The sequence below is a fragment of the Muntiacus reevesi genome (genome assembly GCF_963930625.1).
Source record: "Muntiacus reevesi chromosome 15 unlocalized genomic scaffold, mMunRee1.1 SUPER_15_unloc_1, whole genome shotgun sequence".
In the NCBI taxonomy this organism is placed as follows: Eukaryota; Metazoa; Chordata; class Mammalia; order Artiodactyla; family Cervidae; genus Muntiacus; species Muntiacus reevesi.
In genome coordinates, this window is record NW_027077797.1 from 443,555 (window position 1) to 462,682 (window position 19,128).

At 46.0% G+C, this 19,128-nt stretch overlaps 1 gene segment (V, D, J or C); it reads right to left on the reverse strand.

Moving 5' to 3' along the window:
* Positions 1 to 3,761: 3,761 nt before the first annotated feature.
* On the reverse strand, positions 3,762 to 13,186 carry LOC136155129 (immunoglobulin heavy variable 4-59-like). The segment is given in 3 exon segments: positions 3,762 to 3,808; positions 12,735 to 13,058; positions 13,141 to 13,186. Coding segments are annotated over 3 exon segments (417 nt in total).
* Positions 13,187 to 19,128: the final 5,942 nt, after the last annotated feature.

Genomic DNA, 19,128 nt, shown 5'->3' on the forward strand with positions numbered 1-19,128 from the left:
CAGTAAGTGTCTTTTAGTCTCATGACTTCAGTCATCATCTACAGTGATTCTGGACCCCAGGAAAATAAAATATTTCACTGTTTACATTGTTTCCCTCTATATGTCATAAAATGGTGGGTCCAGATGCCATGATCTTAGTAATTTGAAGGCTGAACTTTAAGCCAGCCTTTTCACTCTCCTCTTTCACCTTTATCAAGAGGCTCTTTAGTTTATCTTTGGCTTCTGCCATAAGAGTGGTGTCATCTGCATATCTGAGGTTATTGCTATTTCTACTGGAAATCTTGATTTCAGCGTGTGATTCCTACAGCTTGGTATTTGTGTGATGTACACTTCATGTAAGTTAAATAAACACGGTGACAATAGAGAGCCTTGGTTCATTCCTTTCCTATTCTTGATCCAGTCTCTTCTTCCATGATCTGTTCTCACTATTGCTTCTTGACCTGCATACACTTTTTTCAGGAGGCGGGTAATGTGGTCTGGTATTGTCATCTCTTTAATAATTTTCCATGCTTTGTTGTGATCCACACAGTCAACGGCTTTAGCATAGTCATGAAGCATTAGTAGATTTTTTTTTTTATTGTTTGCTCTTTTATGATCCAAAAGTTGTTGGCAATCTGATCTCTGGTTCCATTACCTTTTCTAATCCAGCTTGTACATCTGGAAGTTCTCAGTTCATGTGCTGTTGAAGCCGAGCTTGGAGGGTTTTGAGCATGGCCTTGCTAGCCTGTGATGTGAGTGCAGTTGTCCAGTGGTTTGACCATTCTTTGGTGTTCCCTTCTTCGGGGTTGGAATGAAAGCTGACCTTTTCCAGTCCTGTGGCCATTGCTGAGTTTTCCAAATTTGCTGGCATATGGAGTGCATCACTTTCACAGCATCATCTTTTAAGATTTGAAATAGCTCAATTGGAATTCCATCACTTCCACTAGCTTTGTTCCTAGTGATGCTTCCTAAGGCCCACTTGACTTCACATTCCAGGATATGTGGCTCTAGATGAGTGATCACACCATTGTGATTATCTGCGTCATGAAGATCTTTTTTCTACACCTCTTCTGCGTATTCTTGCCACCTCTTCTTACTATCTTCTGCTTCTGTTAGGTCTCTACCATTTCTGTCCTTTATTGTTTTCATCTTTGCATGAAGTGTTCCCTTGGTATCTCTCATTTCCTTGGAGAGATCTCTAGTCTTTCCCATTCTGTTGTTTTTCTCTATTCTTTTGCATTGTTCACTTAAGAAGTCTTTCTTATCTCTCCTTCCTCTTCTTTGAAACTCTGCTATCAGATGGGTATATCATTCCTTTTCTCCTTGGCCTTTCACTTGTCTTCTTTTCTCAGGTATTTGTAAGGCCTCCTCAGACATCTTCTATCTTTTCAATCATATGAGTGAGTAAAGTAAATCAGAAAGAACCTGTCCTGCCTGAGTATAGGTAATAAGAACTTCAACCAAAGCAGGAAGAGCAAGAATCACAGGACACATCTAGACTCTCTGGTCTGGACCCGAAAAGTGGGCTGATGTTGTGGGGCAGGGGAGGGAAGGTGTGGCCTCCAACACCTGGAGCACGTGAGACTGTTGCTATTCACCAAGGGGCATCAGGGCCTGCGTTTGCAGAGATGCCCTCATCTGACCTGGACACCATGAGCTGGTGGAGTTAGGAGACACATACAATGTCATGTTCCCACAGAAGGAAATATAACAGGTCCTAGGTTCATGGACCTCTTCTGTGCACAGATGTGTTGTGTCCGAACATGGGTCTGTGAGTTCAGTCTGTGAGTTCAGTCTGTGAGTTCAATGTGTGAAGATGTGTCCTCACACCACAATATTTTAATCTGAAATGTTCCTTCACTACAAGGAAGTCTGTGGAAAATATTTATATTTAAAATTAAGTGTGTCAAAACATTGTTGCACACTTTTGCACAAGAGCTCATACAAAGAAATAATAAGACATTGATAAATGTTCTCAGTCATGTCTGACTCCTTGAGACCCGTTGGCTGCTTCACGCCAAGCTCCACCATGCACCAGTATTTTCAGTGATGCTATCTAACCGCAACATCCTATGTCTTCCCCTTCTCATTTTGCCTTAAATCTTTCCCAACATTAGAGTCTTTTTCAATGGCTCAGCTCTTTGCATCAGGTGACCAATGTATGGGAACTTCAGCATCAGCATCAGTTCTTCCAATAAATATTATGGTTGATTTTCTTTTGAATTGACTGGTTTAATCTCCTTCCAGTCCAAGGGAAACTCAAGACTCTTCTCCAGCAGCACATTTCATTTACATCAATTTTTCAGCTCTGTACTTCAATAGAGCCATTTAAAATGAAGATTCTCCGAGATATGGTGGACTCTCTTCATTGTAGGAACACACAGCAGACCCAAGACCTTCAAAACAAGCCATGACCTTGCATAGTGGACATCTTCCACCCAAGTTTCTGAGCTAAACCTCCCTCTAAACCCATCATGAATTTAAAGTTATCATTGCTTGCTTACAGGTCAGCAGTCCTCTTGTTTTCTAAGGACTTGGGTTATCCCATCTTTAGTGATTATTTACCTCTTTCTTTCATCCTTTCTTATATACGAAGAAGAAAATTTCAGACTCTGTGTTTTGATGACTACTGATCCTTTAAGGCTTAATCCTGCTTTTCTCCTCTGCCCACACACTGGAGATTCAATAAGAAACTTGTTTTCTCTCTTTTGATGCAGGTGTGAGACTGAACCCACAGGAGCCTCTCCTGTGAGCAGGACCCTCATTGCTTCAACACCTCTGACCCCTGTAGAAGTAGATGTCCTGGTCAGGGCTCCACTCCGGACTCGGGCTTCATTTCTGATTGCTGAGAGGATTTTCCTCTTCTCAAACACACCTGGATAATGGACGTGATGAAGCGTTTCTTAGTAAATCCCCTTGGTGTATCTGTGTGTGTGTCTGTGTGTGCACGTGCACATACTGCAAGTTTGAACCAAGGTTTGGTGTGGATCCTTACCTTTTCATAGTGCCCACTGAACGTGATGCTGTGAGCAAGTGTGCAGACAACACCACCAGCAGCAGGGGTCTGTCTCTGCTGCCCGATGCCCACCATGTACTTTGTGCTGCTACCTCCTGGCAGGCCTGCTCACTGCCCTGTGCTGAGCTGCCCTGTTGGGTCCCGCAGAGTCCCTTGCATGTATGCAGCTGACTTAGCTCCATAGATTTGGAAATTGCTTGGCATTTGGCGACAGAAGAAAGGGACAGTGACTTTGCTTTTCTGCAGGAGAAAATGACTTTCTGTTATTCCACCAAATCTTTATAGGTCAAAGAACTAAGAGATAAAAAATAATATTGAGGCCAGAGGTGTTCCCCAAGGGGAAGGATTGACTGTAGAGGAAATCACAGATCCTGACAGGAAACTGGCCCTTAACCTCCATCTGCACCTGCTCCTGGGGAGGAAACAAGTGTGAGCCCCGAACGCCACCCCTGCATCCCCCAGCCTGTCTCCTGCTGGTTGGCTTGGCTCTGGGCTCACACTGACTTCCCCCCACGATGTCTCTGCACAGTAATACACGGCTGGGTCCTCGCTATCACATCAGCTGCAGGGAGAGCTGGTTCTTGGATGTGTCTCTGCAGATGGACGTGTGGCTCTTGAGGGCTAGGTTGCAGTAAGTGTTGCGACCAGAAATGACGGCTCACATCGACTCTACCCCTTCCCTGGGGCTGGTGGATCCCACTCCCCAGTGACCACTGGTATGGAGGAACCAGAGACGCACAGGTGAGGGACAGTGTCTGGGACGGCTTCACCAGTCCTGGGCCGGAACCTGCAGCTGCACCTGGGACAGGACGCCTGGGGACAAGGGGAGTCAGTCGCTGTCAGTCACCTGCAGCCACAGCCGTCAGGCACAGGAGAAGCCTTGACTTTTAGACCACAGCTCTGCCTTCCCTAGACCTCAGGCCTGTGTGAGGGGAGTTCTGTGAGCTCCACAGCCCAGGGGTAGATTGTTCTCTAGGGAATGGAGGAAAATTGCACGTGGGAGAAACTTGTTCTTATAAATTGAGTAAGGCAGCTTTAGGCTCCACTCATCGAACTGGGACATTTGAGTTCTCTCACACTGGCCTTCGGATCTGGAACACTTGGTCTGTGTGGGATGTTGGGAACAGGTCACGGCATTGTACCAGTTTTCTGATCACTAGAATAAAACTACTAGGATGTGTGAAAGTGAAGCTGCTCGGTCGTGTCCGACTCTGTGATCCCATGGACTATAGCCTACCACGCTCCACCCTCCATGGGGTTTTCCAGGTGAGAGTACTGGAGTGGGTTGCCATTTCCTTCTCCACCACAGGATGAGTAGGTTTCTACACAGGATGAGTAGGGTTCTATAATTTTAATTTCTTTGATCATTCAAGTACCTGTTTTCATCGATTAACGTTCTCTCCAGGCAATTTCTGAAATTCAGATAGAACAAAAAAAATGTTTTCTTCATCAGTTAGGGTGACCATATAAGTTTTGTTTCTTAATCTGTTAATATGGTGTGTCACGTTGATTAATTTGCACATATTGAAGAATCCTGCATCCCTGGATAATCCATCTTCATCACGGTGTTGTTTTCTGTTAATGTGTTGCTGGACTCTGTTTGCTAGTATATTGTTGAGGGATATTTGCATCTTGCATGTCAGTAATTTTGGCCATAATTTTCTCTTTTGTGATGTCTTTGTCTTCCTGTAGTATCAGGGTGATGATGGCCTTGTAGAAAGAGCTTGGGAGTGTTTCTCTCTGAATTATAAAAGAAAAAACCGTTTGAGGATAGGTGTTAGCTCTTCTCTAAATGTCTGATAGATTTCTACACTGAAGCCATCTGGTTGTGGACTTTTGGTTGTTGGAGCATTGTTAATCACACCTTCAATTCCATTACTTGTCATTGGCCTGTTCACATTTTCTATTTCTTCCTCGTTGATTCTTTGAAGGTTGTATCTTTCTAAGAATTTGTCCATGATTCCCAGGTTATTCACTTTTAGTTGAGCACGCAGGGATGCGGCTAAGGAAAAGGAGGGAAATCTCTCCGTGCGCTGTGTGAACTGAGCAGGGACACTTCCAGGGATGGCTTGCTAAATTCAGCACCTGTGAAAACCCCAAAAGACAACAAGGGCTCTTGCAGCTTGGATGGTTCTAGCTTTAGCAGCTGTGGACTCTGTGGTTCTGTACACGAGGGGGCTGGGTCAGAGGAGTGTCCACGTTGCCTCCATAGCTCCCATAGCAGGTCCAGGTGCAGTCCAGGTGGCTGAGCTCCGAGGATCTGTGCTGGTGATCTGGTGAAAACCATGCGTAAGAGCCACCAGGGCCAACTGCTTGCATGTTGGTTTTGTTCACTCACTAAGTTGTGTCTGATTCTTTTTTGACACCATGGCCTGTTGCACATCAGGCTCCTCTGTCAATGGGATTTCCCAGGCAAGAATACTGCAGTAGGTTTCTATTTCCTTCTTTGGGGCCCAGGAGTTGAACCCGGGTCTCCTTCTGGGCAGGCAGATTCTCCACCACTGAGCCACCTGACAAGCCACGATTGCCAGCGTACTCAGAGATACCTTGGTGTTGAGAGCAGTGCCCACAGCAGCTCAGTGGTCCTTTCTTCACTCGCTTTAGTTCATAGCAATCAATATGCCATGGAGGCCCGTTTGGGAGTGACTTGCCCTGGGCCCTGGCACTCAGTGCCTGTTTTATTACTATTTTTTTCTACACCAGCACAACTAGAATGTGATGTAGGAATTGGTTTACCTGTGTCTTACAGACGTGAAGCTAACCTGCAGCCTGGACTTGTGGTGACGTGCTGGAGGGCACACATCAGGGCACAGTGAGCCGTCCTGTCTGTGCCTGGGCTTCTCACACCGGACCTGGCTGCGCCTACAGGGGATGCTGGACAGAGCTGGACGTGCCTACTCAGGCTCTGGTCTGTTCCTGGAAGGAGAACAGGCCTGATTTTCCTCCATTCTAGAGCTCCCTTAAGACGTTGTGGTAAAGAAAGGATTACAGATTTGTTTTCAGCACTTGTCTGACAGTGCATGCTAGTATCTGTCTGACTATAGCCTTTTCCACCAGCTATCTATGTGTCTAGTAGTGATTGCTTTGATGGTAAATATCTTATGTAAAGCAAACCACACAGTAGAACAGGATGTAGGTATTGTCTAAGCCTGTAGGGATTTACTGGACCTGGAAGCAAGGAGCACATGTAGAGCAAGCACACCCACATCCCCTGGAACTGGCATCATTCCCAGTGACCCACTGAGGACCCTGAACTCAAGTGCTGCCTGGGCATTTATGCAAGAGACCAGGCAGCGATCCAAGCACCTCCATCCTGGCAGGGACAGCTGGTCTACCAGTAGTGCAGGGCTGAGATTTCACAATGAGGAAGGATAATCTGTTCCCTTTTCTGTAGCCTGGAGGACAGTTCAAAAGCATCAATTTTTCCACACTCAGCTTTCTTCACAGTCCAGCTCTCACATCCATACATGATCACTGGAAAAACCATAACCTTGACCAGACAGAACTTTGTTGGCAAAGTAATGTCTCTGGTTTTTAATATGCTCTCTAGGTTGGTCATAACCTTCCTTCCAAGGAGTAAGTGTCTTCTAATTTCATGGCTGCAGTCACCATCTGCAGTGATTTTGGAGCCCCCCCAAATAAAGTCTGACACTGTTTCCACCTTCTCCCCATCTATTTCCCATGAGGTGATGGGACCACATGCCATGATCTTAGTTTTCTGAATGTTAAGCTTTAAGCCAACTTTTTCACTCTCCTCTTTCACTTTCATCAAGAGTCTTTTTATTTCCTCTTCACTTTCTCCCATAAGGGTGGTGTCATCTGCATACAACTTACACATGATCAAAATCTCATCAAATGTTATTGTTTAGTCACTGAGTGGTGTCTGACTCTTTGAGACCCCATGGATGGAAGCACCCCATGTTTTGCTGTCCTTCACCATCTCCCAGAGGTTTCTCAAACTCATGTCATTGAGCTGGTGAAGCCAGCCAAGCATCTCGTCCTCTCTCGCCCCCCCTGTCCTCCCGACTTCAATGGTTCCCAGCATCAGGGTCTTTTCTAATGAGTTGGCTCTTCCCCTCCGGTGGCCAAAATCCTGGAGTTTCAGCTTCAGCATCAGTACTCCCAATGAATATTAGGGTTGATTTCCTTTAGGATTGACTGGTTTGATCTCCTTGCAGTCCAAAGGACTCTCAAGACTCTTATCCAACACCACAGTTCAAAACCATTAATTCTTCAGTGCTCAGCTTTCTTTATGGTCCAACTCTCACACCTGAACATGACCTGTGGACAGACCATAGTTTTGTGTAAAGGGACCTCTGTTGGCAAAGTAATGTACCTGCTATTTAATATGCTGTCTAGCTTGGTCATAAGTTTTCTTCCAAGCTTTTCTTCTTTTAATTTCATGGCTGCAGTCACCATCTGCAGAGACTTTGGATCTCAGGCAAATAAAACCTGTCAATGTTCCCACTGTTTCCCCGTCTATTATCTATGAAGTGATTATGATCATAGTTCACAGAGGCCATGACTTCAGTTTCTTGAATGTTGAGTTCTTAGCCAGCTTTTTCACTCTCCACTTTCACATTTACCACCAGGCTCTTTAGGTTCCTCTTCACTTTCTGTCATAAGGGTGGTGTCACTTGCATATTGGAGGTTATTAATATTTCTCCTGGCAACCTTGATTCAAGTTTGTGCTTCATCCAGCCCAGCATTTCGCATGATGCCCTGTAAATGTAAGTTAAATAAGCAGAGTGTCAATACACAGTCTTGACGTACTCCTTTCCCAGTTTTGAATCAGTCCATTGTTCCATGTCCAGTTCTAACTATGGCTTCTTGACCTCCATACAGATTTCTCAGGAGGCGGGTAAGGTGGCCTGGTATTCCTGTTTATTTGAGAATTTTCCATAGTTTGTTGTGACCCACAGTCAAAGGCTTTAGCGCAGTCAATGAAGCAGAAGTAGATGTTTTTCTCATCAATTTATCAGATACTTACAGTAATAAGACAAGCAATGGATTTAAATCCTGGAGAGACAGAAATGCCCAGAGAGTAAAAGAGAAGAACATTAACTTAACTAGGGCAGAGGCCACTGAATAGAATGAAACCACCAGCAAATTAACCTGAAATGCATTCCCTGAGGTCGAGTGAGGAAAAGGTGTGGTGGTGGTCACGGTCTCCTAAGTACTGTCCCCACCAGCGCCAGTGTGGTCCTGCTAAAGTGTAACCAGTTGGTGTTGCTCTCCATGCACACAGGTGTGTCTTCTTACCTGGGAGCCCGGGATTCCTGCCCGGGAACTTAGGTCCTCCCTGTATCTTGCTAGGAGGACTTTGGCTCTGGATTCTGACCTGGGACTGTCTCAGAGCACCTCAAATGGCAGTGTGACCTTTGTCCAGTCACCCCGTCCAACTGTGCCGTACACTTACCATTTATGAAATGGGGAAATGGGTCCCGTGTGGAAATGTGTAAAATTTTCAGGTGTTTTCTGATGTGAAGGAAGCAATCACAACATTAGGCAGTTTAAAGTGGCAGTCACCCTTTATTTTGTTGACACTCTGTGCTTTGGGAGGGTCCACCCTGTCCAACGCAAGGCTCCTGTGAGGGTCTCAAGTTCATCTCCAGGGTCCCCTCTTACAATACACTCACATGTAAGGAAGGTTGACCTGACTGTAGCCTGGGGCTCAGTCAGGGTACAGTGCTGGGCCTCATGTCCTCTTGTGTGGACATGTCTTGGGCCCTGACTTCCTTTCAGCAAGATGACTGGGTCAGCAGAGTGAAGTTTTTGGTGCCCTGAGCTTCAGAATGAATTTTTAGATATCAACCCACACACATGATTCATAGATCATTTCTAACTTTTTGTATTCATTAAAAACTCTGTCCTGACAACAACAGCGGTAACAATAACACTGACAGAGGAATCAAAGCGCAGACTTAGAGAATAAACTTACAAACATCAGAGTTGACAAATAGACCTGTATCATGAATAGAGAGTGTGAAGAGTACGTCATGAGAAACGCTGGGCTGGATGAAGCCCAAACTGGAAACAAGATTGCCAAAAGAAATATCAATAACCTCAGATATTCATATGACTCCACCATCAAGGCAGAAAGTGAAGAAGAACTAGAGAGCCTCTTGATGAAATGAAAGAGGAGAGTGAAAGAGTTGGCTTAAAACTCAACATTCAGAAAACTAAGATCATGGCATCTGGTCCCATCACTTCACGGCAAATAGATGGGGAGACAGTGGAAACAGTGACTGACCTTACTTTTCTGGGCTCCAATCTCAGTGCAGATTGTGACTGCAGCCACGAAATTAAAAGATGCTTGCTTCTTGGAAGAAAAGTTATGACTAACCTAGACAGCATATTAAAAATCAGAGACATTACTTTTCCAACAAAGATCTGTCTAGTCAAAGTTATGGTTTTTCCAGTAGTCATGTATGGATGTCAGTGTTGGACTATAAAGAAAGCTGAGGACTCAAGAATTGATGCTTTTGAATTGTGGTGTTGAGGAAGACTCTTGAGAATGCCTTGGACTGCAAGGAGATCAAACCAGTCAATCCTAAAGGAAATCAGTCCCGAAAGTTCATTGGAAGGACTGAGAAGAAGCTGAAACTCCAATAGTTTGGCCACCTGATGCAAGAACGGACTCATTGGAAAAGACCCTGATGCTGGAAAGATTGAAGGAAGAAGAAGGGCACAACAGAGGATGAGATGGATGGAACCCTTCACCAAATTGATGGACATGATTTTGAACAAGCTCCGGGAGTTGGTGATGGACAGGGAGGCCTGGAGTGCTGCAATCCATGGGGTCGCAGAGAGTCGGAAAGGACTGAGTGACTGAACTGAAGTTTCAGTTCTTTATTGAGAGACCTGTTTATTTCTGGATATTCCAGAATGCTGATCTGGATGAAATACAATGTTCTAAGAGATTTGTTTTGTTGCAACATGTGGAAATTTTCTTCTTTTCTCTACTTCTCAAACTTTCTTGTTGGAAACAGCATCCATGTATTAAGATTTTAGCCTTAAAGGAGCAAGAGGTCACTAAAGAAAAATTGCAGTGTGCCAAACTCATATGTGACATTTAGTGCATCTGATATCACAAAAGGGGCTGTGCTTATGTCAGATAGGCTTCATGGTGTCCAAACTTTCCTAAATCCCAAAAGTAAATGCCTGATGTGAGGCTCTTCATGGGCAAGTTGACTATTGATGAGATTGGATTTTATAATTCTTTATTATTTAGATGTGATTCTCTGAACAATTACAATCCCAACTCAGTTTCATGGGAGAAACCAGATGACAGAGCTTTCAGGTCTTAAAGGAGAGTTTTAGAGGCCACCTGCCTCTGGCCATCTCCATGTTTCCTGTTGCGTGAAAAATGAAGGGGTTCCCTTGGAGTTCTCACTAAAATGAAGGGACCACCACAGACACATCGGGTGGCAACAGATGCTGTGGTGTGTGGATAGTCCCTGTGCCTCAGAGTCATTATGGCCACTGACCGTTTGGTTACGACCCTTTACCACATTCAACAGTTCTCTGTCAGCCACCTCACCGCAAGAGGTCTTTTTATTTGCTGCTTCTTGCACGACTCCTCATCTACCCTCAAACCCCCATCACCAGTGACGCCCATGGTGATTGCTTCACACTCATGGACACCTCCTGACACCTGATCCTCTGGAGCTATCTACTCGCAGCGACTCTCAGGAGACAGACCTAAGCCTCATATATTGTCACCCGGTACCTTCACCTACTGGACAAGTGCCCCAGAAGAACTCTTCAGCCTCACTGGAAAGGACCCTTCTAAGCACTGCTCACCAACCCTCCAGAGGATAGGAACTTGGATTCCCATGACACACATTAAGAACAGCTGAGTCCTGAGTGGACTTGCACCTCACAGCTGACCTGAATTTAATATTTCAGAGTTTAAGGTAATATGTTATGAGAACTTTCTACAATATCTGGACCAGACCTATTGGGCATTTTTCTGCCAAACCCTGGATGATAAAGTAAAATGTCACGTGCTTCCCAATGACTCTGATCTTGACAACACAGGGATTTTAGTAAAAAAATGCCTGAGAGCTCTCCCTATCAGCCCCCTTCTTACCTAAATGTGACATCAACAGACTCACAGTCTGCGCATTTTCCCTCTGAATGACACTGCACCGAGAAAAGTTCCTCCTGTCACTGAGAGACAAAAGCTTAAAAAACCCAAGTATTGATCATTTTCTGAGAGGGATCTTGACAAAAATGCGGGTGTTTTAAGTAGTTTAAGTCGTGTCTGACTCTGTGCAACCCTTTGGGCTGTAGTCCACCAGGCTCCTCTGTCCATAGGATTCTCCAGGCAAGAATACTGGAGTGGATTGCCATGGCCTTCTCCAGGGGACCTTCCCAACCCAGGGATCGAACCCTTGTCTCTTAACTCTCTGGCACTGGCAGGAGACTCTATTACTAGCAGGTTTTTGTTTTTTTTCCCTACCAGTAATTTCACCTTGGAAGCCCTTGACCAAAAGTGGAAAGTGTAAAATAATTAAAATAAGAATGAGGAGGAGGAGAGGAAAGAGAAAGTGCAACTAAATAAATCCCAGTGGACAGGAGGAGGAGTTTTCATGCCCTTGGACAATCCCTGAATCCAACAAGAACAAAGTTACCTCTTCTTTTCTGCCAAAAACTCAGGTAAAGAAAAACCACAGAGTTTTAGTTACAAGAGCCCTCCCACCTCACTTTTTACTTTGATACAAAAGACAGTCTCTCCACTTCTACTGGGGAATTGCACATGACTCATTATAATTGCAGACTCCAATGTGTAATTCTCAGTTGGTCCTAAATAAATTCATCTTTGCTACTGAAATGCCTGGCAATCTGTTTTATGTCCAAAAGCTTACTTTCCACGACACTTTTCATTATTTACTGGTTCCATACTATACTAAGCCGGTCACCCGGATGGACTTGTAGACATTCCTGCAACATCCTTGCTTAGACGAGAGAAAGTGGCCACAACCAGCCTGTGAGAGACAAAAGGAAATGAAGATTATCTCACTCCCGCTGAGAGGGGATATGGATGTAGGTGAAGGTCATCATCCACTTTGGGGTCAAATTTGGGGTACAGATGTAAATTAGCAAGTAGGTGAATTTGCAAAAACGGAATCCATGAATAATGAGGATAACTCCCTATGGGACATCGGATTACAGTCTGTGACACTACAACTTGCAGACTTCAAAGTGTTTGTGAAGGTAGACTGAGAGCAGGAGGGCGTGTCTTCTCACTGAACATGTAGAGAAACAGCAAAAGTAATATTCAAAGGCTTCCTGGGACTGCTTGGGTCACTCACTAGATTTGATGACTTTGGACTCATATGGAAAATGATGGTGAGCCTCAGAGTTGTATTCAGCGTCTATGGCAAGACAAAAACAAAACAGAAATCACACAATTCTGACTATTGGATTACATGGAGTGTTGGTACATATTCCACACAGACATATATATACAAACACACAACTATACTTAAACAAGAAATAAGATCTATGTATGGTTTTATGAAAGCAGTGTAAGCCACAATAACGGAAGAGTGAGGACACAGAGGAGGTTTCCAGGGAATCGCTGGGCGGGAGGAGAAAACCAGATTCGACCAAGAGTTCCCTCCCGGCGCCCCCGGGGCACCTGCTCCTGCGCGCAGTCCTGAACGTGGCGGCCCTGAGCGCCCCCTGGTGGTCGTGGGCGCCCATGCAGGAGGTTTTTGTCTGGGCTCACGCTGACTTCCCCTCACTGTGTCCTTTGCACAGTAATAGACGGCCGTGTCCTCAGGCGTCACGCTGCTCAGTGAGAGAGAGACTTGGCTCTTGGAGGTGTCCCTGGTGATGCTGAGCCGGGATTTCAGGGCTGCGTTATAGCCTGTGCTTCCGCTATAACCTATGGCACCAACCCACTCCAGCGCCTTCCCTGGAGCCTGGCGGATCCAGCCTACACCATAGCTGGTGAGTGAGAATCCGGAGACAGCGCAGGTGAGGGAGAGGGTCTGCGAGGGCTTCACCAGGCTGGGTCCCGACTCCTGCAGCTGCACCTGGGACAGGACCCCTGTGGACAGAGAGAAGCACGGTGACTCGCGGGCTCAGATGCAGCTCCCCCACGTGCCCATGTCTGACCCAGAGACACTCACCGCTGGGAGCTGACAGCACGAAGAGGAAGGTCCACAGTGGGCTCATCTTCGAGCAGATGAGAGGCACCGCTCCTGAAATCTCTTCAAGCCTGAGGCGGAGCCCGAATTTAAGTGACCTGGTGCTTTGTTTCCAGCCTGTGACCTGAGTGGATCTTTGCATGTGGGAGGGGCCTCTGCATAAAAAGCAGAAGGTAGTGAAGGGAGGTCCCTGTCTCTGGGGCTCCCCCTGTGAAAGGGGGTGCTGACTGTGCCCTCGGAGAACTCAGTCCCCGCCTGAAGACCCCCTCCCCATGCCGCCGGGCCTCTGTGTCCAGGAATGAAAGGATGTGGACGGGCTTGTCAGAAAAAAAGATGTGGTCAAATATCAACCACAGATTTTGGGAAGAGAGTAATCCCATGGAGCTTCATCTCTTCATTTGTCAAATAAACAGCTCAAATTCAAGGTCTGCATACTTGTCAGAAACTCTTATTTATTGTTCCTTTCTGCCTTAGCTTATATTCATGAACAGGATACTAAAACAGGAGGGAAAGAGTATGTGATAATTGCATTCAATTAAAACGAAAAAACTCATACAATTTAAATTTATCATAACTCCAAAGGATTTTTTATTTCCCTTAACAGACAAGGTCATTTCTTCATCTGAAGCAGTTTGAAATCAAGAGTTTCTCTGGAGGTGGCGTATTCATAAGTACTAACCCTGCAGTTAACTTTTGGGACAAAGTAGTCATTTCTGCTAAGAAGCCCATCTTCCCAGCATGGCTGACTTGCCCAGTGGGCTGTCCTGCATGATCGTGTGCACAACTGAGTGCCTGCAGGAGCTTGGGAACCTCAGGACCCGCTTCTTGAGGGTGGACATTGATAGCTTTAAGGTTACCAATTACTAAGGACAGACAGCGCCTGGGAGCTCCTCAGTGCTCCAACATGCTGGGCAGGTGCCCTGGTCACTCTGCACAGACTCCCTCCTCCTCCAAGTGCTTATTTCTGCCTCTCTGTGTCCCTGCCGTGAGATGGGAGCTCAGGGAACATAGTCCCCACCACAGCGGTGAGAGAACACGCATGGTTCTTGGAGGTAAACCTTCACAGTGAATGGCATCCAATGTGAGGGCAGCATGGTCAGAGGAAAGCTCCTCCTCAGGAAGCAGGTTCGCTTGAAAACCCCACTGAGAGCAGCTTTCCCGAGCCCAGGGTCACCGTGTCCTGGACGGAGCCTGAGGTCCTCTGAGTCAGCAGTGCTGGAGAGCAGAGCTCAGCTCCCCCGTCTCCCTGTGGCCCTGGGGCTGTGGCCTCGCACCTGCATCCCGGCTGTGAGCATGTAGACTGGGGATGACGGCCATCACCGCGTGTCCTGACTTTAGGTGGGTTTTCCGGGGGTGGTGAGTGCTTCCATCAGCGGTGCTATCTCTCCTGGAGCCAGAAAAGACCGGTGTGGGTCCCCATCTCTGACTGACACCCTCTCTGAGTGACCCTGGTCCACTCCTTCCTGAGATGTCAACACTGCAGCTTTGGGGCAGGTCAGCTCTCCCTCAGCCTGGGGATCTCAGCTGAACACTGACTGAGGTAGAACCTACTGTCTATGAAAAGCCCTTTCTGGTCTGGCTTTGGCCATAGCAGTTCTGAACCAGCATGTCTTCTCTACCAGATCCTGTTTCCCGACACCTGAATGTGCTCTGGGGAGAGGTCCCACCTCACTGTGCCTCAGAGTGTGTGGCATCATTTGTCCCAGATGGTATGCACTGTGATCAGGACTCCTGTCCTGGATCAGGACCTGATCCAGGTAACCCTGGAATTGTGGGCCTTTGGCTTCCAGGTTACTGAGCGTCTGAGGGATGAGAATGTGTCCTCATCCCTTGGCTCAACACCTTCGTCCATCATCAAAGCCAGTGGGTTCTTGTGTGCATCAACTAACAGGCTTTCCTCTCCTCCACTTTCTCTGATCTTGTGATTCCATTGGACCACCTGTAAAATCCAAATATGCTTCTCACCTCACGGGACTGGAAGACTGCAGACCACATCCCCAAATCCACCTCCAGTTGGTCTATTATGGAGTTTAGTTTATGACATTAGAATGGGAATCCCCAGAGAATCCCCAACAACTCCTCAGCCGTGAGCAATCAAATGCTGATACCCCCTCTGACCTGTTGAGTTCAGGGCTTTCTGGATAATGTTGTCTAGTAGCTTTGTGTGGAGTCTTTAGGGTTTTCCATCTATACCGTTATGTATTCTGCATATAAAGACAATTTCACCTCTAAAATCTGTGGTAGAACAACAGTTCTAAGAGGAAAGCTGATAACAATACAGGTCTTCCTCAAGAAACTGGAAGTAAACAACCTAACTTACATGCTAAAGGAATTAGAGAGAAGAAGATCAAACAAAGCCCAGAGACAGTAGAAGGAAGTAAAGAACAAAAACCAGGAAGAAATCAGTAATATTGAGATGAAGATAGACATACACACACAACAAGCGATGAAAAGGATAAGTGAAACCAGAAACTGGTTTGTTGGGATTTTTTGCAAAGCAAACAATGTCATAAATCTTTACCCAGGCTCACCATGGAGAAGAAAGAAAGTACTGGAATAAAGTGAGAAATAGAAGAGGAGACACAGTATGAGACAACTAAGGCCACAGAGGTCGCCTGGGATTGTTACCAGCAGCTGTGTGCCCGCAGACTGGACAGCCTAGCAGAGACGGACAAATGCCTAAACTGCAAAGCCTTCAGAACCGAGTCAAGATGGAACAGACAGCTTGAGAAGACTGACCATTTGTGTCTAAATTGAATTGTATAATCATCATTTCAAAAAGTTCCAGGAACAGTCCAGGAACAGACAATTTCTCTCGGGAATTCTACAAAACATACCTTTGAGGAATTTAAATGCAAAAATTCTCAACAACGTATTAGTAAATTAAATTCAACAATGTATAGAAAGGATCCTACACCATCACATGTTGTCTTTTACTTGAGGGTCAGGTTCAACATCTGTCAGGAAGCATTTAACAGGAGGCTTCCTGTGTGCTGCTTTGGATCTCTCAGGAGTCCTCTGTTCCTTATTAATTACTGAATATTCAGGAATTAAGAGTGGGGCAGGACTTTCCTGGGGCTGAGGAATCCAGGCATTTCCTTCGTCAGTTTTTCAATATGGTGATAAGTACCCTCTTCCTTCTTATGAACCTTAAGGTAAAAGTGATTGTTTACAACTCTCTCTCTTTAATATGGATTGCCTTATGTTTTGTAAGTCTGGAATTTTAATCTTTATCTTTGCTGAGAATAACTACCTTGTAAGACAATATATATGCCCACACCATGTTGATTAAAACACCTTTGCTCCATCAGACCTGGGGTCCCCGTGTCTGTTTGTCTGCCTTTCTTTCTTTATTTCTCTCTCTCTCTCTCTCTCTATTTCTGGCTAATTCCCTGGAACGCGAAAGCCGGCTGCATAACCCAGGGAATATTAGCCTTTTTCCTTTGTTCATTCTCTCATCGTCGACTCCAGACCACCAGGTTCTGGTCCAATACAGGACCAACAAACAGCCAAAATGACCTATATGATAAACCACTTACATACTGATAATTACTTTAAATGTAAACTGATTAATGCTCCACCAAAGGATATGAACCTTGCTGATGAAACAAAAAAAAGACCCATGCAATGCTGTCTAGAAGAGACCCCCTCACACCTACGGACAGAAACAGATGGAAACTGAGAGGACAGACAGGATATTCCACGTAAATGGAAATGAAACTGGAGTAGCAAATCTCATAACAGATAAAATAGACTCTAAAGTACTGTTATAGGAGCCAAGGAAGGACACAATAATCTAAGAATCAGTCCAAGAAAAAGACACAGGGCTTGCAAATATACATGTGCCCAGCATAGGTTTTAGAGTCTCAAAATCCACTAGCAGGAAACAGGCTGGTGAAAGTGCTCATCTTCAAACATGGACCACCGTCCACAAAAAGGAAAGGAAAGTAAGGGGGCAGATCAACAGACCCAGAGGCTGGAACAGGAGCCAAAGATTATTCCCAGACCTTGAAGCTTAGTAGAGTTTGCCTCAAAGGACTTAAAACAATTTCCGGGCCCAGTGGGGCTTCCCAGGTGGTTCAGCGGTGAAGAATCTTTCTGCGGTGCAGGATACACAGGAGACTCAAGTTTGATCCCTGGGTTGGGAAGATCTCCTGGAGAAGGGCATGGCAACCACTCCAGTGTTCTTGCCTGGAGAACCCCATGAGCAGAGAGGCCTGGTGGGCTAGAGTCAATAGGGTCACAAAGAGTCAGACATGACTGAGGTGACCACGCACACACACGCACTGGGGCCAGGGATCCTTTCTGATTTTTATTTATCCTTTTTACAGAAGGAAAATGCTTGTAGCTGAGATATGCCTGTCTTAGAGTTGTATTTTAGGATGCAGATCATCACCCATAGCTGAGGTAGAAGATTAGATCTGGGACTTGTGGTTGATGGTATTTAGACCAAATTTGATCTTCATTTTTTTAGGGTTGATATTTTAGAGACCTGCTGGGATTTGCTAAGTGTAATGAGCTTGGATTTGCACGAGGATTTGCAGGGCTGAAGGTGGACTGTGTGTGTTTGAATCAGTCATGGAGTCTATGAATGTCATCTCACATGGCATAAGGGGCTTTGGAAAACATGAGTAATTTAGAGGTCTAGGAATTTTGAATATTCCCAGATTAGCATGTGGTTACAGCTGAAACAACAACCATGTTCATCAGAGGGAGGCCAAGGGCATCAGACCCTGGGAGAAGTGAACACTGGTGAAAGGTGCTTTGCTGGGCTGTGCAGATGAAGGGAGTGCCTGAGAGCCAGGGATGCAGGCAGTGAAGTTCTAGACTTGACTCTCACAGAAGCAAATTGTCCCTGAATTTATCCTTTCAGAGTGCATACAGGAGCTCAGGTGGGTGGTCTGTAAACAAGCCTTTATTTCCTGCAATCCTAGAGGCTTGACGCCCCAGGTCAGGGCACCAGTGAGGCTGCCTTCTGGTGAGGGCCCCCTTCCTGTTCACACCAGGCACCTTCCTTCTGGGTCCCCATCAGGCAGAGCGGGGCAAGCATGTTCTCTCTGGTTTCTCAGAAAGACTCCAACCCCATTTATGGAGACTCGTGGCCTAAGCACTGGACAAAGACCCTGATTCTAACATCATTATCCTAGGTGCACAGGAATTCCAAACATGAATTCTGGGGGCACAGAGGCATTCAGACCACAGCACTCCATGAGGGCCTGAGGTGTGTGTGGTCCTGCCGCACCTTGATTCTAATCCAGTGAAACTTATATCAGACTCTGACCTGTGGAGTGAAAGGGAATACATGTGTGTTGATTGGAGCCCTGCATGTGCAGGAACTTGACACCATGGTCAGCAGAGTGACATGGACTAGAGCGTGAGTCTCAGGTTACCCAGTGTCTCCCCCACGGCTCCCTCTTACGTGGGGCGCACAAGAACTGCAGGTCATCGTCCCCAGGAGGTGGCTCCTCAGGACCTCAGCCCTGCAAGAGGGCCGGACGGAGCAATGTGCTGCCACAGACTGAGCCGGACCTGCGCGCCTGTCGACCCGGACTCGGTAGCCCTGCTCATGGCTGTCCCGCCAGGCGCCACATGTGGGCTCCTGGGCAGAGACTGGGAGATCGAAATTCATCCCTGGGTTTGCCCAAGCACAATGCCACTTTAAAAATAAGGAGCGAGTCAGAGAACGGGCCAGGAGACTCTACAGAAAAAGAACCCTAAACTTGACACTAACCAAATAATCCCAGATAATGCCTCACCTAACATTCCCAAGAACTCAGTACCACTGCTGAAAAAGTAATAAAACCCATAAGCTTTGGGAGGGAAACCTTTATGTTACATCTTGTTTTCATGTATTTGTTACCTTGAGAACTTTCTTCAAAACACATGTCCCACAAGAGCATTGCCTCTTCTCTCAGATTATAGACTCTTGGTGACAAGAAGTCAGGAGAAGCATCGTTTCTCTCCTCTCCT